We start from the raw sequence: 25298 nt of genomic DNA on the forward strand, positions 1-25298 counted from the left end.
TGTCTCTGTTTCTCTCCCCATCTCTCTCTCTGTCTCCCTGTCTCTCTCTCTGGTCTATCTCTGTGTCTCTCTCTGTCTTTCCCTGTTTGTCTCTGTCTCTGTCTCTCTCTCTCTCTCTCTCTCTGTCTCTCTCTCTCTCTGGTCTCTCTTGGCCCTTCCCAGCCCATATGGTTGCAAAGTCCTCTTGGGGCTCCATTCTTTTTTTTTTCTGCTTTTTGGGTCACACCCAGCAATGCACAGGGGTTACTCCTGGCTCTGCACTCAGGAATCACTCCTGGCAGTGCTCAGGGGACCATATGGGATGCTGGGAATCGAACTCGGGTGGGCCGCGTGCAAGGCAAATGCCCTACCAAGGCCCTACCCACTGTGCTATTGCTCCAGCCCCTGGAGCTCCATTCTTACTCATTCATGGGGTCCAGCAGTTAGAGAATCTCCCTACTTAAAGAGGCTGCAATCTCTTCCTTCAGTCTTCTTAACTTTTTGAGGAAGAAAAGTTTATGTAAGATATTGTCCTGCCCTAGCCATCAGCCGCCCATAACTTACACACCATTAAATCCACCATCCTCCCGGCCATCATCCGTCCACCTACCTGTTAGCCATTGTTCAGCCTCCATCATCTGTCTGCCACCCCCCATTTGTGTATAATCTGGCTTTGTACACTGTGGGCCCCAATCCTATTTTTCAGGCTTGGGCTATAGTGATATTACAGCAAAAAAGGTGCTCGCCTTGCATGCAGCTGACCCCGGCACCCCACATGGCCCCCAAACACCACTAGGGAGTGATCCCTGGACAGTCAGGAGTAAGCCCTGCTGGGTGTGGTTCCAAAGCAAAAACAAACATGAAAAAGAATTTCTCAGTCAGAGGGGGCCTGGGGAGGGGGGCTTAAGAAGCTGGGGTGTACCCAGGTGGGAATAGGTTTCGTGCCTTGGCCCAAAATGGACCACCAGAATTAATTTAGCTTAGCTTAACAGGAACCCGCATTGCAAAATAACTGTTTTTTTCTGCCCCTGAGCAAGGAATTCAGATACAGGTGCCCCGAGCTGCAAGTCACGAGAAGGGTAGGGGTCAGACCAGATAACCAGATGTCTCTCAAGACCCAGGACTGCCCTAAAAACCAGGACGTTCCTAAGCACTGACGCAAATGCTGATCTTTAAACTATAGGCTAAGGAGTGATGTACTTTAAAATGGATTGGTCAGGAAAGTATGGGGCATTATAAATCTATTGGCTATGAAATGTGTGGGCTCTGCTGTAATGGCCAAGGAAGGCCTATATAAGATCCCCTTTGAAGAAGCTCGGGGTCTTGCCCATTCTGCCAGACCTGCGTGTCTGCATAGGCGGCTCGACCCTGACTAGCCAGTCTTGCAATAAACCCTGCTTGCTATTTGCAGTCTCTGGAGTCTCTTTTTCGTTAAAGGGAGATCACGATCCGCGTCCTAAGAGCCTGTTCCTTGGCTCAGTGGCCACCATCCTTCAGAGGCCATTGAACAGTCAGGTTTGGGCCCGCAGTGATGAGACACTCATGGGATGGGGGTGGAACCAGCCCTTTCCTCCCCGCCCCAAGGAGACCCCGAGTCACCGCCCACAAATAGCCTCTCTGGCTCCTGATCAAGCTGCATAATGGCCATGATCCTAGAGACTCAGAAACAAATCTCGGAACCCAGCGGCTTTTGGCAGAAATGCGTCCAGTTCCTGCAGTAGGTTACCGGCGCTGGGCCACCCCAGGTGGGAATAGGTTTCATGCCTTGGCTTGTTCCCCATGGCGGCTCGGTAACTGCCATCCTTCAGAGGTGATTGACAGTCAGGTTTGGGCCTGCAGTGATGAGAGACTCAGGGTCTCACAGGGATGGGGGTGGGGCCAGCCCTTTCCTCCCCGCCCCAACGAGACCCTGGGTCACCACCCACGAACGGCCTCTCTGGCTCCTGATCAAGCTGCTCAACGGCCATGATCTCAGAAACTCAGGAACAAATCTCGGAACCCAGGTTTTGGCAGAAATCTCTCCAGATTTAATTGTTAAAATTTCGGAATTCCAAACTCCTATGTTATGACATCCTATGTTATTCATAACCAGCAATAGAAAACAAATTGTCTACGGTTGCCTTTTTGGCAGATCTGAGTGTTGGGATAAAATCTCAAATAATAATAGTGGGTCTGGTGTTGAAATATTGAATGCAATCAAAGTAGAGAGAGAGAGCAATGTGGAAATCATCTGCCCCACAGGTAGGGGGAGGGTGAGGGATGGGGTTATGCCGGGGTTTTTGGTGGTGGAGAATGGGCACTGGTGAAGGGACAGGTGTTTCATCATTGTATGACTGAGATTTAAACCTGAAAGCTTTGTAACTGCTCTCATGGTGATCCAATAAACAAATTCATAAAAAAGAAAAAAAAAGTAAGGTGGAGTTTATGCTCAATTCAATCAGCCTAATCAATGGCTGAATAAATAGCAGTACTCCTACTTAAAAAAAAAAAAGAAAAGAAGCTGGGGTGTAAACATCCCCTTGGCCTGTTCCCCTCTCCAGCCGGTGAGCCCCTCCCCCTTCCCGTCCTCCGCCCCCCTCTGTCCCCCCCACCCCCGTGCAGGCTCCAATCTTTGCACCCAGGTATGCGTCTGGGCTGTCTGGACTCCCCCAGGCCACCAGCTCAGGCCCGAGATCAATGAGCAAAGCGCTCAGGAGTGAGGAGGCTGCGGTGGGCACCCAGGTGCTGACCCTGTCAGGGTCACTGAGCTTGGGTTGGCCCGAGCTATTCTCAGGCCCCTTAGGGACTGGGGGCTGCGCCTGAGGGTGTGTGGAGGCTGGCTGGACCGTGGCTACGGCCATGGCCTGCTGTGGAGTCCCAGTGCCCCACGCCTCCACCACAACCAGCTCCAACCGCCCCCCCCACCTGTGGCTGCTACTCGAGGGGCCGCAGAGGGCTGGGGGGGGGGGGGCGTTTCACCTGCATCTCTCCAGATCTTGTGCACTCAAGAGCAGCTGGCAGAGGGAGCCCCCCCCTCCGTCAGTGCAGGGCGGGATGGCCGCGTGCCCCTTGTAGGAAGCCCAGGGGGCCTGTGAGGGACCTGACCTTCCTGTCCCCTACGTCCACTCTGAGGAGAGGTCAGCCGGGCCGGGCCGGGCGTTGGGTGCCAGGACGGGGGCAGGGATGTCTCTGTGGGGTCCGCTCTGCCTGCGGGATTGACCCTGTCTGCACCGCAGCCCAGCCTGAGCAGGGTCTGCACCCACCCAGCCTCAGAACCACCCTCCCGGGCCTGACTGGCAATGGGGGCCCCTCCCCAGGGCAGAGCGGCCCCAGGAAGGGCCCCAGTCAGGAGCCACCCTGGAGTGGGGGGCTGGACACCTCTGTCACTGAGCCCTTGGCGCGCTGGGCTCAGGGCTGGTTTCCATGGCGCCCAGCCTCTCTGCAATCTGCCTCTTCCTGCAGCGGGCGGGCAGGCACTGGGCCTGCTCGCTGCCAGCGGGGGGTGGGGAGGGCCTGGCAGACTCCTCTCCGGGCTGCAGGGATGCTGGGGCCACTGTGGGTTCATTCGACTCTGCATCACGCCCTGCCAGGGAAGTTTCCAGACCCCTGGGCTCCCCGGCCCAGCCCGTGGTCCTGGAGAGGTCCTTCTCATGGGTACCGGGGTGTGTAAACACAAAAGGATAGCAGCTGTGTATCTCTCCCGCCACCTGCGTTCCGTAGTCTTAGGCCGTTTCCCCCACTCCAGGGAGGTCGACGGCGAAGGGCAGGCGAAGGAAGGAAACGAGGGCCAGGCAGCTTGGTCGTAGTTGCAGTTTATTCCAATCCTCTCTCCATTCACTCCTGTCTCTCCTCTGCCTCTCCCAGCCCACTCTTACAGTCTCATTATATCCATTAAAAGAAATTTATGTCATGGAGGGCCCAGGTTCTCTCAAACCTATCACCCCTGGTTCTCTCAAGCCTGTGTTCCCCTAGAGAGCCCCGAAAACTTTTATCGATCATGGTACCTCTAAAGGGTGCCATGCAGTGACGTCATCAAAAGGAGTTACAGAAAGAACATTGAGGCATTGTTTTTTTTACATTGTTTCTTTACATCTGCAGGCCAGTAATCCCCGCCCCCCCCCCCCCCCCCAAAGAAGATACAAAACCAAAACTGAAACCTTTCTTGGGCTACAAGCACTTGGATTTGCTAGAGCCTGGAATCTACATCCCAAAGATCAGGGCTGGCTAGCACCTGAGATCTGCTCGTCAAAGATCAGCCAGGTTTCTTGTGAGAAAAAGAAAACTGTCTCTTACAATATACTGAAAATATTTACTGAAGGCAGTTTGAAGGGGAGAAATGTTCAGCCTCATCCAAACTAGTCAGGACACACGGGAAAGCCGCTTCTAGGACAGATTCGCATTCAGCAGATCAACCCACCCTAGAACGGAATCCCCTGGGTGTGTCTCTCCTCTCCTTGTCCAACAAACATAAGCATGCATAATATAAATCATTTTGTATGGACACTGTAAGAAATAACTTAAGCTTATAGAATTGCTCCCCTAGGGCCATCTCGATCTCAGACTACAGTGCTCAGGCCAGATAGTCTTTCCTATTCCTAGCAGGGTCCTAGTCTCGTTACTTTTGGATCATGCCAGCATTTGTCTATGATCAAACTCCTAACTTATAGTTAAGAATCGTGGCACCTGGAATCGCCCATCTCGATGCCAGGGTAGCGCATAGCTTACCAGCTTGCCCTGGTTCCATCCTGTCCCTCGTTGGGACCCTGCTTTTGGGGGCGCTAGGAAGTGAGGGCAACTGAAGCTTAAGCTGAGAAAGCAGATGCCCAGGAATGAATAATATTCAAAGCCAATGAAATCCTAAGTTACAAAGCATAATATTAACTGTCTTTCTGTGTCTATACAAAAAAGGACACTGCATTAAAGTAAACTATTCAAAAGACAAAAGGAGAGGAGAAAGGCAATACTAACTTACAATACAAGTTTCAGTGTCCTAGAAGGATCTGACCTTACAAATGAACAGATTCTGACTAGGGGAAAACTGATTAACTGGTTGGGGAAGAGAGCATAGAGAAGTGGTTACAGACAAAGGAATGGGAGTGACTCGGGAGCACTGTGATGGGTGCAACCTGATAAACCTAAGCTCCTTGTGGCAACGGAGAAAAGGACAAATCAATTGTTACCCTACACCGGGGAGCGCCCTTGCTCCCCTTAGCCCTGCTGCTGGCCAGGGGAGCCCACTCAAGGGGACCTGATGTTGGAGGGAGAATTACAGAAATGAATGTCAGGTGCGGAGGAGCACAGTGCTGTGTGGGGAACGGGCCTGCCCAGGAGAGAGCACCTGACCGAGGGACCCCTAGGCAGGGACCCCCGAGAGCCTGAGGATCGAGAAGCAGCCATCCAGGCAGGGCTGAGCCACCCCACGGATGGGGAGCATGGGCTGGTGGATGGAAGATGTAGCTGGGTATAGGAATAGGTGACGAGGGAGAGGGAGGGCAGGGGGGGTGGGGAACGGGTGGAAGCCGAGGCCAGAAATGGATGGATGGCAGACCAAGCGGGGATGGAGGGGCTTGGGGTCAGGTTTGGCTGGAAAGGCGCTCTCCCCTACACCCCCATCGCCCTCTTCCCCTCCCCTCCCCCTCCCTCTCCCCAACATCCTCCACTACCTCTCCCCCTCCTCCTCCAACCCGCCCTCCTCTCCTCTCCCATCCTGCCCCTCCCTCTCCTCCCCACTCTCCCCCTCCTCCCTCTCCCTCCTTCTGATCCTCCCCCTCTTCCTCCCCTTCCTCCTCCTCCCCTCCTCCCCATCCTCCCCCCCCCCCGCAGGTGTCCAGAAGAGGGGCAGGGCACTATCTCTGGGGGGGCCCACTCCCCTCCTGCACTGCCCTCAGCGCCCTGAGGGGGGTCAGAGCAGAGGAGAGGTGAGGTGTATCCCTGACCGCAAGGTGCCTCTGTGGGGCGGAGTCTCTCCTGGGCCCCCTGGGTCAGTCCTGGAACTCAGGATTGTGGGTGTCCCGTAGCTGCTCCGCTGGACAGCTGTGGCCACCGTCACCCCACACTCCCGAGGACGGCCACCAAGTAGCCAGGGCCTCGCGCGGTCAGCCCCCGCAGGAGGGAGGGCAAGAGGGGGCTCTGGGGTCACAGACCCCGCCCGGCCCCGTCTCGTCCCTGCCGTTGCACACATGGGTACACGTGTGTATATGCACACATGTGAATGGGAGACATGAGCTGAGTGTGGCACATGTTCATGTGGTGAGCATACATGCTCGTGTGCTGGCGTGTGCTCGTGTGTGCAAGCCGCGCTCCCTGTGCATGGAATGCTGAGCACACGTGTGCTGCATGCCCTGGTGTGCGCTCTGGACCCGCAGCTGTTATTCTGACCCGAGCTTGAACCCGCACTTTCCGGCAGGGGGTGGAATCAGGCTCAGCTCGGCTGTTGCATTCCTCCGGTTTTCCATGCCCAGAGGGGTCAGTAGTGGGCAGGCAGGGAGAGGGACTCCCCCACCCACTGCTCCCCAGTCTTGAGACCGCGACTCTTGGCTCCTGAGTGCTGGGCTCAGGGCTGTGACTGACCCGGGGAGCCCCCGCGTCCACTGGCCGCCCCCTCACGAGCTGTTCCCAGACCGGTTCCCCCTTCAGTGCCTTGGCCGGGATCCCCAGAGAGCAGAGTCTGAGGCCCAGGTTCGGTCCCTGCTTGGTCAGCAGGAGGCCGATGGAGAGGACCCTGGTCTCTGGAGCTGCTTCCTGCTGGGGTTCGAGTTGGAGGGGCTCTGGCCTGGAGCTAGCCTTTGCCCCAGGTGTGTGGGGGGTAGCCCCTGCCCCGAGAACACAAGAGAAGACTGGGACCCCGTCAGGAGGCGCTCTCGGGGCCCTTCGCTCTGGGTCTGGCCTGCTGCTTGGGACCCCCATAATTCAGCGCACAGAGGGTGGGGCAAGCACCTTGGCGGAGCGCCTCGGGCGTGCAGGGCAGGGCAGGCTGAGCTCAGGCTGTGCCCAGGCCCCAGCGAGGCAGCCAGGGCGGCTTCTTCTCGCCCCCTCCCCTGCCTGCACCCGCTCACCTGTCAGGTCCCTGGGCTGGAGCTTCTTGTGGCAGAGGCCTGGGAGACAGGGGTACCACCTGTCCGTGGCCAGCACTGGTGGGCTCAGCAGCGGGCTGGAGTGGGAAGGAGCCCCAGGGGGCACTGTGCTATGGTCAGGCTGGCACCCGGCACCCCGCACCTGGCACCCAGTACCCTGGCATCCCGCACCTAGTATCCCGCACCCTGGAACCCTGGCACCTCAGCACTTCAGCACTCTGCAGCCAGCACCCAGCACCTAGCACCCTTACATCCCAGCACCCCAGCTGGCTGCCATGCTCGGAGGGTTTGTTTATCTGGGAAATTGGTACCTGCCTCCTGCCTGGCAGGGCAGGCAGAGCTTTGTTCAGGCGCAATTAATGTGTCTGTGGGCAAACATGCACCCCACGAACGCTCACAGGACACACCTCCCGCCCCCCAGAGCCCAGGAAGAGGCTGACTGGCTGTGGGTGACGCGGTCGTTCCAGGGGCCAGAGCGCGGGGCGAGGCCTGAGCTTCATCCTCCAGAGGACTCCCGGCCTCCTCACCACCCGGCGCCTGGGCTGCCTGAATGTGGACCTGGGTTCGATCCCCGGGACCACACACAGACATACAGGCAGACACAGAAACAGACACACACAGACACACAGACTTACAGGCAGATACACAGAGACAGACACAGGCAGACAGGCACACACAGACACACAGGTGGACACAGACACGCAGGCACACACAGCAGACACAGGCGCACACACAGACACACAGGCACACAAAGGCACACAGGTGGACACAAACAAGCACACAGACAGACATACAGAGGCGCACACACAGACACAGGCACACAGGCAGACACAGACCCATACAGACACACGTGTCAAAGCCAGGCCGGGAGACAGCACAGGGGAGGGGCTCGAGCCTGGCACCACGCAAGCCAGCATTGCCGGGCAGTGCCCTGGCCCGACTGGGGGTGGCTCAGGCAGTGGCACGTTCTCAGCCCTGGCATGGAGAGAACTGCTCAGCCAGCGGAGAGTGCGGGGGACCCCGGCGCGAGCAATCGGCTGGGCGGGCATCTGCCTGTGCTCCAGGTTGGGGCCAGGCGCTGCACGCAGCAGGCCCAGGGGGGTGTTCCGGGACTGCCTGTGGAACCCGCCCGCCCGCCACCCCCAGTGTGCCACTGTCGCCCCTCCGGGAGGGACAGACCCCAGAGGGTGAGGGCGTTCCTTGAGGCCGGCTGCTCAGAGTGGGGGACCTCGGGCAGGAGGTGTGGGTAGCCTCATCACGGGCACGAGTTCCAGCCCATGCTTCACCCCTCTTCCTTCTTCCTGTGTTAGTTCTGGGGCCACGGCCACAGGTGCTCAGTGCTTGGGGATCCTGCAGGGTTCAGGGAGGGAGCCCGGGTCAGCCGTGTGCCCCGCCGCACCCTCGCTCCATCCGGCCCCCCAAGACCCCACCTTAGCACAGGGCTTCGTAGGGGTGGGAAGGGAAGGCAGTAAGAGCACCAGGTCAGGCTGAGCCCCGGACACACACACCTGCCGGCGCCTCCCACCAGGCTGGCTGCTCCAACCAGAGCCCACGGCTCACTGCCTGCTCCCCGACTACCTGCCACCCCCCGTTGCCCCCCGCCCCCACAGTTTCTACTCGGCGGCAAGCCACTGAGCGCAGGGGCAAGGTGGGCCCCACGGCCAGGGGCCACTGCCCCTGCCAGCCATCCTGCCACGTGTGGCTTGCTCCCGACAGCACATGTGGGCACTCCCAGGACAGCTAGAGGAGGGTCGGGGTGGCTAGGGGAAGGGTGTCAGGCCCCACTGTGGACAGCAGGGGAGGTGGGGGTCGGCCGCCTCGGGGCCTGGGACAAGGGCCAGAGCAGCAGACAGGATTGGAGCGCCCCTGGGAGAGACCCCCCTCGACCGGGGTTTGCTTCTGGGGAGCAGGTGAGGGAGCAGCCACACTCCAGCGCCTTGCAGGGGCTAATTGCTGTTGCAATTATTTCCGGAGGCTTAACTAAAGCGCTGGGTGCTTTGTGCTAAGACTTTTCCAGCTTAAAATTCCACCCACGGCCCCAAGGATGGGGGCCCCTGGGCCTGCACCCCCCTCGGTTCTGCGCTGTGGGGGATTGGCTCAGCCTGATCCAAGAGGGAGATCTCAGAGGGGCCTCAGGAAGCCATCCCGCCCCACCCCAGGAGGAAGGCCCCGTTGCCAAGGAAACAGCCTCCAAGGCTAGAGGGGGGCAGCACCTGGGGGACGCGGGGGGCGGGGGGACGGTGACAGACGTTCGCCTTCCCGGCGGGTTCTCCCTGCATACCCAGCCCTGACTCCCGGGGCGGGTACAGACATCCTCCACTGCGCTGGTGCCCCGAGCCCTGAGCCCACCGGGTGAGGCCACGTGCAGGCGGGCCAGAGCCCAGAAGGTTCCAGGGAAAGTCAGTCTCCGATTTAGCAGTGCTGGCTGGAGCCCCCACAGCTGCTGGACACACACGGTCCACACACTTCAGGGTCCACACACTTATACACTCAACATGCACACACTCATGCTCTCATATGCATGCATGTACACTCTCATATACACACACTCATACATACATGCACATACTCACACTCTTACACACTCACGTATACACACACTCTCGTGCACATTTACACACCCTATGATTCTGGTTTTGATTTTTGTGTTTTGTTTTGTTTTTGGACCACACCCAGGGTTCTCAGGGGTCCCTCCTGGCAGGGCTCGGGGGCCCTATGGGATGATGGGGATCAAACCCTGGCTGGCTGCATGCAAGGCAAATGTTCTCCCTGCTGGCCTGTCTCTGTGGTCCACGTCCCATGGCTGTGCCCAGGGAAACCAAGGCCAGGCCATTCATAGGTGGCCGGGGTGGGGGTGTACGGGGATGTGGGTCCTGCTCAGGTGGGCTCCCCAGAGCTCCCTGCACACCCCCAAGCCACACGCTGACTCCCCTGCTGTGGGACTGTCGTGGAATTGCCAGCTGCAAAGAGGGAACACCTCCCTGAGGGTCCCACCCACACCGCAGCCTGTGGCCCGAGGCAGGGAGGCTATAGCCCATGTGGCCAGGAAGGACCCCAGACCTCAGCTTTGGGTCCTTGTGGTCCATATGCATCTGTATAGCCACCCACACCCACCCGTCCATCCCTGCATCCATCCGTCCTCGGATCGTCCACACACTAGCTCACCCACTCACGCACTGGTGCTTGAGGTTGCTCTGAGCCTGGCATTGGAGATGGAGCCCAGCCTGGCTCTCCTGAGTCCAGAGACCGTCGGTGGCTCTGTCTTTGTCAGCCCTGCCACTGGCAGCCCCTCCCGAGCATTCCAGTATCTTTAACCTAATCTAAAGCCGTGGCATTGGTGAAATTGATTTCAAGGGAAAAGGAAATGATATTCCATTAATGCGGTGAGGAATTGATCACCCAGCTCCCAGAGCAGGCCAGGCAGGGATGCTAACGGTTGAGCGCGCTAAGATTCTGCCCTGCGTGATGGTGCCCAGAGCAGGGCCCGGCTGGCAGTGCTGCTGGAGGCCTCGGTATCCCGAGCCTGGCAGGCAGGGGGCAGTTGAGGCTTCGGGACCCCCCATGCCCGCTTTCTGGCCAATGCACTCTCTGACGTGCTTTTGCTAAAACCCTCTTGAGAAATCCCCAAACTCAGCCATGGAGTGCATAGAGCAGCTCGCAGAGGTTGCGTTACCCGGAGAGCCGAGGCCACACCTCCGCCCTGTCCTTGGTCTGTGATACCTTCTCGCCCATCAGTCCAGCCCCCACCCACCTGAATGTTGGGGGCCTATCCCTCCTCTGAGACGGCAGCCTAGTCGATGGCAGCCCACCGTGTGCCTGGCCTCGTCGGAGGCACCAGCTGGCGGAGCTGCCACTCAGCTGCTGCCCCTTCCAGAGTACAGATGTGGCGCAGACGTGGGTGGGCAACGCTGGGCCCCGGAAACATGCCCAAACCATCCCGGCCAATGAAACGGGCTGCAAATAGGGGAGTGGTGGGCCTGCCCTCACGTGGGGCCTCCGAGGAGTGTGGGGGTCCCCCCGTCAGCTCAGACCGTGGAGGTGGCAGGAGGTGGTCACTCCATATCACCCCGGGTCTCAAAGGCATCGTCTGTCTTGGCTTCCGGGTTTGGGTGCAGCAACGTGTCACTGTTTCCTGCCACCCTGATACTGGCAAATGGTATGCGACAAGACACTGGCGTCGCACCAAACATGGGTGGAAGGGAGTGGACAGGTCGGCCTGAAAGAGTGGGAGTGTGGGTGCTGGGGCCTGTGTCCAGCAGGTAGAGGCCCCGAGGGGTGGGGTATCTCTGCAGCGGTGTGGCAGGGCCTTGGGGATTGTTGCGGGGCCAGCAGGGCTGAGTGTGGGGGCTGGAGCCCAGCAGGACAGGGCAGGGCATGGGGCAGCCCCGGGGAGTGGGTGCCAAGCTCGGCGGAATGAGCGCCCCCATTACTCGCCCCCGGCCTCTCCAAACGAGGACGGAGGTACCGGACCCTGTGCTCTGAACACCCAGGCAGAGGGCAGGGTGTGGGGGGATGGGGCGAGCGAAGACCCCCCCCAGCCCCTTCCAGCACACACATCCTCCCTGGACAGCAAGTGCTCCCGCATCACCCCGCGCGCGGCCCTGCCCCGACTCAGTAAGAATCACTAACAGTGTCCGAGGAAGAATTCCTATGAGCCGTTTTCTCTCCCGGAGCTGATTCACATGGAAAAACAAACATGTAAGAACAGCCAGAAAAAAATGTGAAGAGAAAGACTGTAGGTGTGTGTGCGCGCAAGGGGTCACATGGCACAGCTCGAGTGACAGGCGGTCTGGGCTGGGGGCACCAAAGGCACGAGTGGGGGCCGGGCGCTGGCTCCTCCCCGAGCTCTGGGAAGGTCCCCCGGAGCAATCCTGAGCTCTGAACTAAAATGTTGCTAGGACAAGTAGGTGATCGCTTGGAAAAGGATAAAATTAGATCCATTTCTCACCCCATGCATAAGAATAAATTCACAGGATCAGATAGATATCAAAAATGTGAAACGCTCCAATATACAAATACTAGAACCAAATACACGTGAGCGTCCACGGCAGGGGACCAGCAGTCTCAGGGCGAGGGAGGCCCAAGGACACCAGCAGCCAACAGTGGGCACAGGGTCCAAGACAAGCACGCAATGACGAGGGGAAGGCACGTGGGAAACGCAGCGAAGCCAGGAGGGAGTCTTGGAAACTTTGTTCAGAGCTGAAGGTCTCTGTTACACTCATTTATCAGATTTTAAAGATCAGAAGCCAACACATAAATGTCATACCAAAAAGGAGCAAACCCCATGAAGCGAGTTTCCCCTCAGGCTCTGGAGGAGGGCGAGGAGGCTTCCAGCTGCCCCCTGCGAGGAATCCGACCCCAGAACTGCCCTTTCTTTTCCATCAGATCAGCAAAACTTCGGAGACCTGTCAGTGAGCCCAGTGAGGGTTCAGTGAGGGGCAGTGACGGTTCTGTTCCACTAACAACCACAGACCGGCCCTCCTGCTTCCAGGAATCCGCCCAGCGAGTTGATTTGGGCACTATTTGTGGTGCAAACGGTGAGAAGCTCCCAGGCAAAGCTGACAAAGCCTCAGGTCAATCAGAAAGTTAAAGCAGAGACAGAAGAAAGTGAAAACACAAAATTGTCAGAGCACTGCGGGGGAGCACTGCGGAGGGACTGGAGAGAGTTCAGTGGGCAGGGCACTGCCTCGCTCACGCTGACCCTGGGTTCAATCCTCAGCACCCCATATAGTTCCCCAAACACCCCAGGAGTGATACCTGAGTGCAGGGTGAGGAAGAACCCCCAAACATCACCAGGTGTGGCCCCCAAACAAACAAAAAGTAGCACCAAGAGACACACACATAAAAGTAGCTTTTGTTGTTGTTTCATAAAAACAAAATGGGGAAACATCACAAATATACAAGTTTACCTTCAAAGAGTTTTTTGAGTTGTTTTTGTATGTGTTGCAGGCACCCTACCACCAATCACCTCCCCACCAAACAATTTAATCTTAGAATTAAAGCCGCTAGCAAAAGAAGACAAACAAAATTAAAAGTCAGCAAAAAGAAGGAAAGAGTAAAATCCAAAAGAGAGATAGGTAAAACAGAAACCCCAAATAAATTACATTAAGATTTATACTTTTCAAAGACAAAACTGATAAACTTTTGGCCAAATACAGGAGCAGAGAAACCTGTAATGAACAGAACTAGAAACCAAAGAGGGGAAGTTATAACAGATACCATAAAAATGCAAAACGTGGAAAAGGTCGCTAACAATCACGTACCAGCACATTCGGCAGCCTGGAAGAAAAGGTGACTTGGACCAATATGGTCTGTTCAACCAAGAACCAGGAGCCAGCACGGGAACTGGACATAGCAGAAAGTCTGCCCAAAGCGGAGTCCAGGCCAGATGGCTTTTACCAAAGCCCAGGCCAGGGAATTCTACCAAACCTTTAATAAAGAACTAGAGTCTATTCTTTCTAAATACATCTAACAAGAAAAACATTAACCTCAGATCAAAAGTGGGGAAGCTATCATGCACAGTCACACACACACACTCACACATACTCTCACGCACTCATATTCAAACACACACTCACACTCAAACACACATATACTCACACACAAACACACACTCACACACAAATTCATACTCATACACACTCATGCCCTCATACACACTCAAACATACACACACGGACACATGCACATACTCACACACACACAGTAACACACATACTCATACACACAGTCATATTCAAACACACACACTCAAACATTCACACTCATATACATACTCATACTCATACACATTCACACACACTTATATTCAAATACACACACACACACACACACACACACAAGGCTCCAGTGAGCATAGATGCAATCATTCTCAACAATCTGCCGTTCAGAGACCAAAGCGATAGCACAGCAGGTAGGGCATTTGCCTTGCATGCAGCCGACGCAAGTTCGATTCCCAGCATCCCATATGGTCCCCTGAGCACTGCCAGGAGTAACTCCTGAGTGGAGAGCCAAGATGTGTGTGTGTGATGGGGTGTGATCCAAAAAGCAAAAAAAGAAAAGCAGAACAAAACAAAAAAACAATCTGCCATCCAGCAGAATGAAAGAATCCGTGGAAAGCATCACCCATCCCAAGCCAGAGGGGGAAATGTGGGTGTCCCCGGACCAGCATGTGTGAATGGATTAGAGCAGCACCCCCTGGTGAGAGGAGAGCAAAGCTGTCTCTGAGAGTTCAGGCCGGCTGCAGCGCAGTCAGTCACATACCCAGCCAGAGCTGACCTCCGTCCTGCTGGAGCCCTGGTTGGGGACAGACCTTCCCTCTGCCGTCCCGCGGGCCACGGGCACCCTCTTCCTGTGTGGCGTGGAGCTTTTCCTGATGACCCGGAGTGCTGAGCACTTTTACACGAGCCTGCTCTCCCCAGTGCCTGGCCTTGCCCTCAGAGCTCTGTCCCACCAAGTCAGGGGTTGCAGGGTACAGACGTGCCTGAAGCGCGTGCTTGTGCGCAGAGTCAATGTGGAGACGCGCAGGGACCGGGGCTGCCCGGCTGGCGACAGTGTGCCTTTGAGGCAAGGGCTGCGGGCTGGGGCACTGCCTGAGCCGCCCCTGGGGCCCTGCAGCTGGCAGACATGTGCGTGGCCTTCAATGTAGACGGGCTTCCGGCTCACACGGTCTGAGTCTGTCGGCTGAGAAAGCTGGAAGACTCTGTGGGGGCAGCTGTGGCCAGCCCCTGGGCCCAGCCCCTCGTGCTAAAAGGGACGGGGTGGGAGTGGGTGGCTGGCCTGGAGCCGGGGCGCCTTGGCAGGAGGCAGAGAAAGGCGGGCTCGAGGGCTCCGGGCCCTGTCGGGTCAGTCTAGGGCGAGACTAGAGCACAGTGAACGCTATCAGCATGCTGGCCACTGGGTGGGGAGACGGACACACGTGGACGGTGTCGAGATGCGAATCCAGGCAGAGGGTGGGAGGGCGGCTCTTAAGCGGGCCTGGGCTTGGAGACGAGCATTTGTTTCTCCCTCGAGATTAGATCAGTGAGTCGGCCGGGCCGCGGTAGCCAAAGAAGAACTCTGATGAGGAGCAGATGCTTCCGGGGTCTGGCGGCGTCTGCTCCCAGTGGGCCTGAGCACTGCGAGCGCAGGACAGGTCTGCATGGGGCTGGGGAGTCCAGCATGTCCTGCAGTCACAGCACACGTGCCAAGGGAGGACAGCATCCACGCGGGGGCTTGTCCGTGGGGGCTGCGTCATATGCTCGGAGGGGCCGGAGCAAAGGCATGGCAGGGAAGGCATTTGCCCTGCACACGGTCGGCCTGGGTTCCATCCCTGGAACCCGTTTGGTCCCCCAGCCCCACAGCAGCGGTCCCTGAGTGCAGAGCATCACCAGGTGTGGCCCCAAACAAAACAAAGCGAGTGAAAATACCAGACCAGTCCAAAATGGCACCTTTCCGTTGATGGATTTATTTGGCTTTGAGGTCACACCTGGCGATGCTCAGGGTTGCTCCTGGCTCTGCGCCCAGGAATCCCTCCTGGCAGAGCTCAGGGGCCGTACGGGGTGCTGGCCACTGAATCCAGGCTGGCCGGGTGGAAGGCAAACACGCTCCCGCCTATCATGACTCTGGCCCAGCCCTTTTCAGTTTAAAAAGCGGTCTCCCTCCAGTGTCAGTGGCATCGAGAGGACCAGAAGGTCCCAGCACAGGCCCCGACTGAGGCACTGCTCTATGACCTGAGGAAAGGCCCTGGGTGCTCCGGGGCCCATGGGCAGTACAGGTCGAGTGCAGGGCCCATAAGCAATGGCTGTTCTCCACAGGGGGCTGTGGGGGTCTTGCCCTCAGGCAGCCAGAGCCAACGAGCCCAATACCGCTGGAACCAGACCCAGGTAAGTGTATGTGGTGGTCTCTGAACTTCTTTTCTCATGACCTTCTGATAGCTTGAAATTATTTCCAAGTGAAATTTCTAAGGAAAAGGCTGCAATCACCAGCTCCGTGTGTCTGCATGTAGGAGGGCTCAGATACCATGTGTGAGGGCGCAGGCCTGAGGAATCCAGGCATTGTGTGAATGGCCGTGCACAGGAGGACCCCGACATTGCTGCACATGACCGCTGCTTGCAGCCAACCCCACCCCCGGAAGCACCTTCCAGGAACCTTCAGCACTGGGCTGGGGGTGCAGCTCGAGTGTGAGGGTAGGGCCTGGTCCCGGGTCCTGCAGTGAAGTCCTCACTGTGTGCGCTGGGCCAGGGCTGGCCTGGGGGAGGGTACCAGCCGCTCTGTGGCCATCGGGGGCTCAGATCATGCTGGGTAAGGTCCAGGTCCTCCCCAGCATGACTCACTCTCGTTGCCACCCTCCCAGCCCGGCGCTCTGCCAGGACCCCCAGCACCCTGCTAATTGAATAAATATTCCTCGTGCTGAGTGCCAAGTACAGTGGTTTCCATGGTTACCCATCGCTAATGGCTGGATGAGCTGGGGCGCATGCCAGCACACGGGTGTCCCCTGCCTCCCCGCATGCACAGAGAGCCCGGCCAGCCCATCTCCTCTGCTGTCCCCAAGGCCACAAGCCAGTGTTGGGCCCAGCTGCCCGAGCCACCAGGTTTGGGTACATGACAGACAGAACCTGCCCCTCGTTCCCAGGGCCGGAGGTCACAGCCACAGAACATGCAGCCCCGCCGCACACTGGGTCTTGGGAGCTGGCCAGAGAAGGAGGATCCTGCCCCCAGCGGGGGCTCGGGAAGAGCACAGAGCGGGGCCGCACCCCCCAGGCCGGTTCCTCGAAGCCACTTGGGCAACTGCTGCTCTGAGAGGGGCACCAAGCGAGAGGGAGGCACTTATGGGGGCAGCGCCACTCTGGGTGCCCATCACTTCTGCGTGCATCCTGTTCATCCAGAAGATTCCAACCACTCTGGGCATGGTGTGGTACAGAGGCCCAGGCCCCAGACACAGCGAGGGGTCAGGGAGGCGACAGAGAGGCCCAGGATCGGGCACGGAGAAGGCACGGGGAGGCCCAGGCCGCGTTCTTGCGGCCCAACCTGCCTGCCCCACCAGCCCGCCTTCTAGCCGCGGGACCCTCCCAGCAGGTCCCTGGCAGGTGGGCCTACGGTGAGTTTCAGGGAGACGGGCCTGCAGAGCCCGAGGGGCTTCCTGTCCTCCGCCCCTGCAGCCGAGGGTCAGGCTGCTCCCATGGGCCCAGCTGCCAGGGGCACGGACCTGCTGTGGCCCTTCCCGTGGCCCTGCAGCCAAGACCGCGAGCCAGAGCAGGGTTGGGGGCTATGTCCATCCAAAGTCGCATCCAGCTCAGGGTGAGGACGGCCTGTCACTCAGGGGACAAGGTTCGCTGTGGCCGGCCACAAGCTCTTCCCTCCCTCAGGAGGGCATTTCCGGCACCTTCCACCGGCCTGCAGAGCCAGCCCTCCTGCCTGCACACTGCAGCCGGAGGGTCCGACAGCCGGAGGGCACATGTCGGGGATGCGACTGCTTGTGACAATGTGGGGGTGCCACCCAGAGCCCTGAGCATCAGACTGGCCTGCCCGGTGTGGGAGCAGCGATGGGGGCGGGACGGGGCTCTCCCACCGCTGCCCTCTCCTTGCCTGGACACCAGCACCACGGCAGTGGCCAGAGCTGGGCAGCCACCATGTTCTGGGGGTTCCTCATGCTGTAGCAGCGTGTGCCAGGCTGACACCCCCTCGGTCCCCCACCAATGACTGAGAGTCCGGCTCCACGCCCGTGGGAAGGCACGAGAAGCAAGCAGCCTGCAGCCAGGGGCCAACACAAACTTCCCGGTGGGTGGGCCCCCTCCCCTCTTCCAGAAAAACTTGGCAGCTGGGACACTCGGGGCAGGCGGCGCAAGCCCTCCTGGCACGTCCCGCAGATGCCCTGGCCCTTCCGCGTTTTCCTGTCAGAACAAATCAAAGGCGAGCCGCAGGCACTTCCCCTACCCACTGCTCCGAAGCATGGCCGCGGGTCAGTCACGCCTCGTGGACATGAAACCACTCAGATTTAATCAGCCTCACTCCACTGGCATATGCCCTTAGCTCCTGGAGCCCTTTCAGCTGCGAGCCCACATGTGTACACAGGCACATGCACACAATCTCATGAACACACACATACATAATCACAGGCATGCGTACATACATACACATATGTTCGTGCATGCACAGTGGCACACAAGACACATGTGCATGCACATATACAAACATTCACACATCTGCAGTGACAAAGACACGTACATACTGACATATACTCATGCACACACAATAACAGACACATGCACACACATAATCACATACATTCATACATGCACAGTAACACAGACACATATGCATATACACATACACTCACGCATGCAGTGACAAAGAAGATACATATGCACACACTTACATACACTCGTATGTGCATAGTAACACAAAGATACACGTGCACACTCACACATACACATGCACGCACAGTAACACAAACACACATGCATATACACATATACATACGCTAATGCACACACAGTAACAGACACACATACATAGTCACATATACACATGCGCAGTTACACACAGACACACGTACACACAAACACACAGACACAGACACATGTGCATACACACATTCACACATGCGTTCATGCACACACAGCAACACAGACAAATGCACATGCACACATCCACTCAAGTACTCAGTGACACACAGGCACACATTCATACTCACAAAATTCTTGCACACACAGTAACACAGACAAACGTGCACACACACATCCACCCATGCATGCCTACACACATTCACATGCTCACACAATTACACCTGTGTGTACACATACACTCACCAGCATGCATGCACATACACAGAAGGCTTACGTGGGCCTCACAGACTCTGGACGCCAGGCCCTTGTTCAGCTCCTCCTTCAGGGCTCTGGGAAGCCGTGGGGGCCCTTGGTGGGCCACAGGCTGAGCCAAGGGCTCAGCCGCACCTGCCCCACAGCCCGGCCAGCCCCAATGCTGACAGTCACGAGGCAGGGGCCGAGCTGGCCTGTTCCGAGCCTGGCCATGCTCTTCCTGCAGCACTTCCAGTGCCTGCCTGGACACACCACCGATTCCTTGCCCCAATCCACAGGTTGGGATACTGAGGCTCGGGGTGGGCATGCGACGGTTCTAGACTGCCAGCCCATCAGCGCCCACCCTCCCCAGCACCAAGTCGCCGGCTGCTGTGACTGGGAGCTCAGAGCTTGCTGTGGGGCGCGGGCAGCGCTTCTGCTCAGGGCTCAGCCCCAGGTCAGAGCCCCCCATCTGCTAGGCCACTGCCTGTGCTCTGGTGACTCCAAGTGCTGTCCCTGTTGCATTGACCGCATAGCCCTGAGACTGGCTGGGGGAGGGGCATTCTCACAGCAGGACAGGGCTGGGCCTGGGGGCCATTCCAGGCTCCCGCAGCCCACCGCAGCCCTGGACTCGCTGACACCTGGCTGCTGGTGCAGGCCTCACGTGAAGGCCAGGTGCAGGGGGCCTCCTGCCTGCAGGCCTTTCACCCTGAGGGGCCATGAGGGCCAGCCACACCCCCAGGTCTCCTAGACCCCACGAGGGATGCTGAATGGACACTGGGGAGGGCTGTGTGTGGGCTGTTGGGTCATGCTGCCAGGCTGTCCATGAAGCACTTTGCAGAGCCCCGGGAGGCCGTGCCAGCCCCCAGCCCACTGTGCCAGCCCCTTCCTGGGATCTATGTGGTTCTACAGCCGCTTCCGGAAGCCAGGACAGGCAGCTGGCCAGTGTCCCCGTGCCCGGCGCCTCACTTAGAAAACAGACAAACATGGGACCTCAGCACTGAATGCTGTGCCGGGGGCAGTGCCTCGCCTCACCCCGAGGCAGGCAGGACCGTGACCTGTCGGTGCTGACCCCCAGAGAGGGCCTGCCAGGACGTGCCTACGGGCACACAGGCAGCAGGCCCGGGACAGGACCACAGCTAAAGGAGTGGGCAGCAAACCGCAGCCAGCAGAGGAGTGGAGGGGTTGCCTGCATGTGGGGGCCAGGCAGGGGCACAAGGAAAACGTGGCTGAACGTGGCATGGAAGCACATGGCCAGAGGTGCACGCGGGGCCCACGTGTCTCAGACTGGATCTCTGTCCCTGCACGTGAGCAGCGGAGGCTGACCATGCCTAGGTCGTGGCCACGGCATCTTCATCTTCACTCTGCGCCACACACAGGAGTGGCCTGTGGCACACGAACGGGACATGTGTTTGCATGTGGATGTCACAAGTGAACATATTGCCTCAAACACATGGGGGTGGTATGTAAACACGCGCCATGCATAGGGTGGCATGGAGACAGACACACAGGACATGTGTCGGACATGTGTCAGACACAGGGAGGTGGTGTGTGAACACACAGCATCACATGGGACATAGGGTGAGGACACGCTGCATCACGCGAGCATGCTGAGGGCCTCGTGGCAGTGGCCATGGCACAGGAACATGCTCCATCAGAGCAATGACCGGGGCCGTGGGTTGCAGGTGCCCCGTGATGTGCTCGCCCCCCAGCTGAGACCTGGAGGGAGCAATGTGCCGGCACAGGAGGGGCAGGTTCGCCTGAATTCATTCCCAGGGGCATCTGGCTGAGTCCCAGGAAACTGGGGTGGGGTTGGTGGAAAAGACTCTCCTCGGAATGGTTTTCTGGCTGAGGTCCCCACCACGCAGTGACACTGGGCATTACCCCGCTGGCCCTCCTGGCCTGCCCAGAAGTCTTCGGCCTTCTGTTTGCTTGCCCTGCGGTGGGGGGTGGGGGAGAGCCAAGCCTGCAACCTCTGCGTGTGGGCGGGGTGCAGGCTCTCACCCAGCCAGGCACTTCCTGGGGGTGGGGGCGCACCAGGTCACAGGCCCCGCTGGACAGAGATGCCTCCTGCTGAGAGGTGCTTCTTGCGCTCCCACTGGGGACCCTGCAAAGCCCCAGGCACGCTTGGAAAGGTGACCCCGCCCCTGGTACACAGGAGAGGCTGCAGGCGGCCAGCCTGGGGGGAGGTGCCCTCTGTGCACACCTGCGCCCACCCTGTCCTCCTCGCTCCCTGAAAAGTCAAGCACAGAAGCACCCTCGGAACCGAGCCTCACCACCTCCCTCCGCCCCCTCCTCCCTACCCTGAGCTGGCAGGTGCGCCTGCACCCCCAGGAGGGGCTCCCCACGCATGTCAGGGAGCAAGGCCAGGCCGAGGAACCCCAAGTGCTCTCCCCGCGCCCCCGGGGGCTTACTGACCTGGCCCCCAGCACGAGGAGGGGGGCTCCCTCCTCCAGGAGCCAGGCTGGAATGAGGCCCCCACGCAAAGCCGCCCTCCATCCGGGCACCTCGGCTGGGGTGCCCGTGAGAGGCGGTGAATCCCCCCCAGCCCCTGAAACTTCAGTCAACTGCCAACATGGGCTCGGAGCAGAGGTCAGGGAACGGGGGTCCCGCCTCGGTCGACCCCCGCCCCCCGCCCCGGACGGCGGGCGGGCTCGGGGTGCGCCCAGGCCACGGCGCGCCCTCCAATCAGGCCGCGGACCCCGAGCCGGCCGGGGCTGCGCGCCAGGGAGCGCGCCCGCGTGCGTGCGCGTGTGCCGGGGGAGGCGGGCGGGCGCCGGGCTCTCCCGCGCGAGAGGAGCGGCGGGCTCGGGGACTCTCCGGCCGGCCGGCCCGCGCCCGGCCCTGTCCCGCGGAGAGCCCGCGGCCCGGGAAGGGGGCGCCCTCGCCGCGCGCGCGTCCCGCGCCGCCGCCCCGCCTCCTCCTCCTTCGGGCGCCGCGGGGGCTCGCCGGCGGCCCGGGGCTCGGACGCGGGGCCCGCGGCGCTGAGCGGCCGGCGGGGGGCCGCCGCCGCCCCGCCCCGCCGCGCCACTCTGCCCAAGTTGCGGCCCGGAGGCTGCGGCGGCGGCGGCGGCGGCGGCGGGGAGGCGGCGGCGGGGCGGCGGCCGCGGCGGCGCAGCGCGGCCGAGCGGAGGGCGCGGACCGCGGGGGGCGCCCGCGCCGGGACCCACTCGGGAGGGGCAGCCGGAGGACGCGCGGCGGCGCCCGGCCCGGGAAAGTAAAGTTGGAGCCGGCGGCGCGCGGGGGCCGGGGCGGCGCTGGCCCGAGCCCCGCGCGCCGAGCACCAGCCGGCCGGATGGGAGGCGGAGCGCCCGGGCCGCCGCCGCCGCCCGCAGCGTGCGCCCTGGCCGGGAGCCGGGGCCGCGGGGCCCGCCCGCTCGGCCGCCGCGTCGCGCTGGGCTCGCGGCCCGGGCGCTGCCCGTGAGCCGGCCGAGGACGGGGCGGCGCGGACCCGGGACCTGCCCCCGCCCGCACGCCCCCAGCGCGCGCCTCCCGCTCGGCACTGACGCGCGCGGCGGCGGCGGGAGCCCCGCGCCCAGCTCTGCGCCCGGGCCGGCGATGCGCGCGCCCAGCGGGGCCGGGGGACGCCCGGGCGGCGGCGGGCGCGCGTAGCCGGCGGCAGGACCATGGCGTCCCCGGCGCTGGCGGCGGCGCTGGCGGCGGGGGCGGCGGCGGCGCCGGGCCCGAACGCCAGCCGCGCCGGCGAGGACGGCGGCGGGGCCGCCAACGGCTCGGGCGCCGCCTGGGGGCCGCCCCCGGGCCAGTACTCGGCGGGCGCCGTGGCGGGGCTGGCGGCCGTGGTGGGCTTCCTCATCGTCTTCACCGTGGTGGGCAACGTGCTGGTGGTGATCGCCGTGCTGACCAGCCGCGCGCTGCGGGCGCCGCAGAACCTGTTCCTGGTGTCGCTGGCCTCGGCGGACATCCTTGTGGCCACGCTGGTCATGCCCTTCTCGCTGGCCAACGAGCTCATGGCCTACTGGTACTTCGGGCAGGTGTGGTGCGGCGTGTACCTGGCGCTCGACGTGCTCTTCTGCACCTCGTCCATCGTGCACCTGTGCGCCATCAGCCTGGACCGCTACTGGTCGGTGACACAGGCCGTGGAGTACAACCTGAAGCGCACGCCGCGCCGCGTCAAGGCCACCATCGTGGCCGTGTGGCTCATCTCGGCCGTCATCTCCTTCCCGCCGCTCGTGTCGCTGTACCGCCGGCCCGACGGCGCCGCCTACCCGCAGTGCGGCCTCAACGACGAGACCTGGTACATCCTGTCCTCCTGCATCGGCTCCTTCTTCGCTCCCTGCCTCATCATGGTCCTGGTCTACGCGCGCATCTACCGCGTGGCCAAGCTGCGCACGCGCACGCTCAGCGAGAAGCGCGCGCCCGCGGGCCCCGACGGCGCGGCCCCGGCCACCGAGAACGGCCACTGCGCGCCCGAGGACGGCGGCGCGGCGGCCGAGCGGCGGCGCCGGCGGGGAGCGCTGCGGCGGGGCGCGCGGAGGCGCGCGGAGGCCGAGGCGGGCGCGGGCGGCGCCGACGGGCTGGGGCGGGGCCAGGGTGCTCTGGCCGCGGCCGCCGCGCGCTCCCCGGGCCCCGGTGGACGCCTGTCGCGCGCCAGCTCGCGCTCCGTCGAGTTCTTCCTGTCGCGCCGGCGCCGGGCGCGCAGCAGCGTGTGCCGGCGGAAGGTGGCCCAGGCGCGCGAGAAGCGCTTCACCTTCGTGCTGGCCGTGGTCATGGGCGTGTTCGTGCTCTGCTGGTTCCCCTTCTTCTTCAGCTATAGCCTCTACGGCATCTGCCGCCAAGCCTGCCAGGTGCCCGACCCGCTCTTCAAGTTCTTCTTCTGGATCGGGTACTGCAACAGCTCCCTGAACCCGGTCATCTACACCGTCTTCAACCAGGACTTCCGGCGCTCTTTCAAGCACATCCTCTTCCGACGGCAGCGAAGGGGCTTCAGGCAATGACCGCGCCCGCCTGGGCCCGACCCAGGGGCCTCCGGGGCGCCGGAGCCTAGAAAGGGGCGCCCCCTCGGCCTCCCGTCTCAGGGGACGCCTGGCCAGAGTCGGGGCCAAGCCCACTGCGATGGCACGAGCTCAGGGTCCCATGTCCACCCCCACACCGGTGTTCGCCATCTCCGTGTCTGCATCTGAGCAAGGGCTGACTTCCCAGGACCTGGTGGGGGAGGGAAAGGGGCGCTGACAACTTTTGGCTATTGACATGTTTGCCAAAAACGACCTCCTGAACAACCAAACTCTTTTCTAAATAAACCTTTGTAATCTAAGTGTGGTCTGCACAGTCCTTCTGCCTCTCGTCTCCCCCCTCCCACGGCCGGGGGCAGGGCCTCCGCCCCCCACCCCCACCCCATGTGAGGAGGGGCCTTTCGACCTGGCTAGTGTCCCCACAACCTGCGCGGGAAGAGCCAGGGCTCAAGAATCCCTCTGACTCAGGTGGGACCTGGGGCCCGCGTGCTCCTCTCTGGGGATCCCCTTACACAGCCCATCATAGGATGGAGAGCAGGGGTGGGCACACCAGCAGGACCTTACGTTACAAGGGGAGCGGCAGGCACAGACACACAAACACACACACACAGTTGGACACACAATCACAGTACACAACCGGATACAGTCATGCACGTGTACATGGACTGTCACACTTGCCCAATGCTCACACAAACAATTACAGATGCAATCACACGCTCAATTATACGTCACATACACACACAATTGTAGAAGCACACAATTGCACACATGAAAATTTGCACAAATCACATGCAGTCATACATGTACACAATAGCCCACTCACAATTGTAGACGACTACACATAAATACATGCACAATCACATTACCTACACAACCACACACATGCAAATTACCTGCACGCACAATCACACACTACACCCAATCCCATGCACACAGCACAATTATACACATGCACCCAGTCATGCAATGCATAAATCACATGCACACACAATCATCATGCCTGCACACAGGCACAGGTCCACGTGCCACAAACACGCACACGTGAGCCGGGGCTCAGGTGGAGGCTCTGCATGTGCCCAGCCACTGGGCCGGCCCTGCACCCCCTGCTCCTGCGGTCTGTCCTGTGGGCACTGCCTCCCCCTGGCCTGCACCCCAGCCCCCCTGACTGCGGGAACCCCCACCTGGCTCACCGGGCTGTCCTGCCACCTGGCCACCTCTGCGGAGCGGGATCCCCCACACCCACCCTCACCTGTGACTCATGCAGGTGGAGAGACTGGGAGGCCCGCGTGAAGGAGCCGAAACACCCCTGTCCTCACTGAAAGGGCCTGGGAGCTGCCGCCAAGCTCCTGTGGTAAAGAACATTGCACGCTGGGATTGGGGCTCAAGAGGTGATGTGACCTGCCTGAGGTCGCACAGCCTAGAGGGGACCCAGCAGAGTGCAGGGGGTGGGGGGGTGCATGGGGGACAAGCCCTGGCAGGGCGAGGAGGTTCTTGGTTGGTTTGCCAGGAATCTGTGGGGG

At 60.5% G+C, this 25298-nt stretch overlaps 1 protein-coding gene across 1 annotated transcript; it reads left to right on the top strand.

Annotated features, from left to right (window-relative positions):
• The first annotated feature begins 22322 nt into the window (after positions 1–22322).
• Positions 22323–23802, top strand: ADRA2C (adrenoceptor alpha 2C). The gene has a single exon (XM_056132832.1). The coding sequence runs from the start codon at positions 22435–22437 to the stop codon at positions 23761–23763; it is 1329 nt and encodes a 442-aa protein (XP_055988807.1). The 5' UTR covers positions 22323–22434; the 3' UTR covers positions 23764–23802.
• The last annotated feature ends 1496 nt before the right edge of the window (positions 23803–25298 follow it).

Source organism: Sorex fumeus, unplaced genomic scaffold (assembly GCF_029834395.1).
Source record: "Sorex fumeus unplaced genomic scaffold, SorFum_2.1 ptg000095l, whole genome shotgun sequence".
NCBI lineage: Eukaryota > Metazoa > Chordata > Mammalia > Eulipotyphla > Soricidae > Sorex > Sorex fumeus.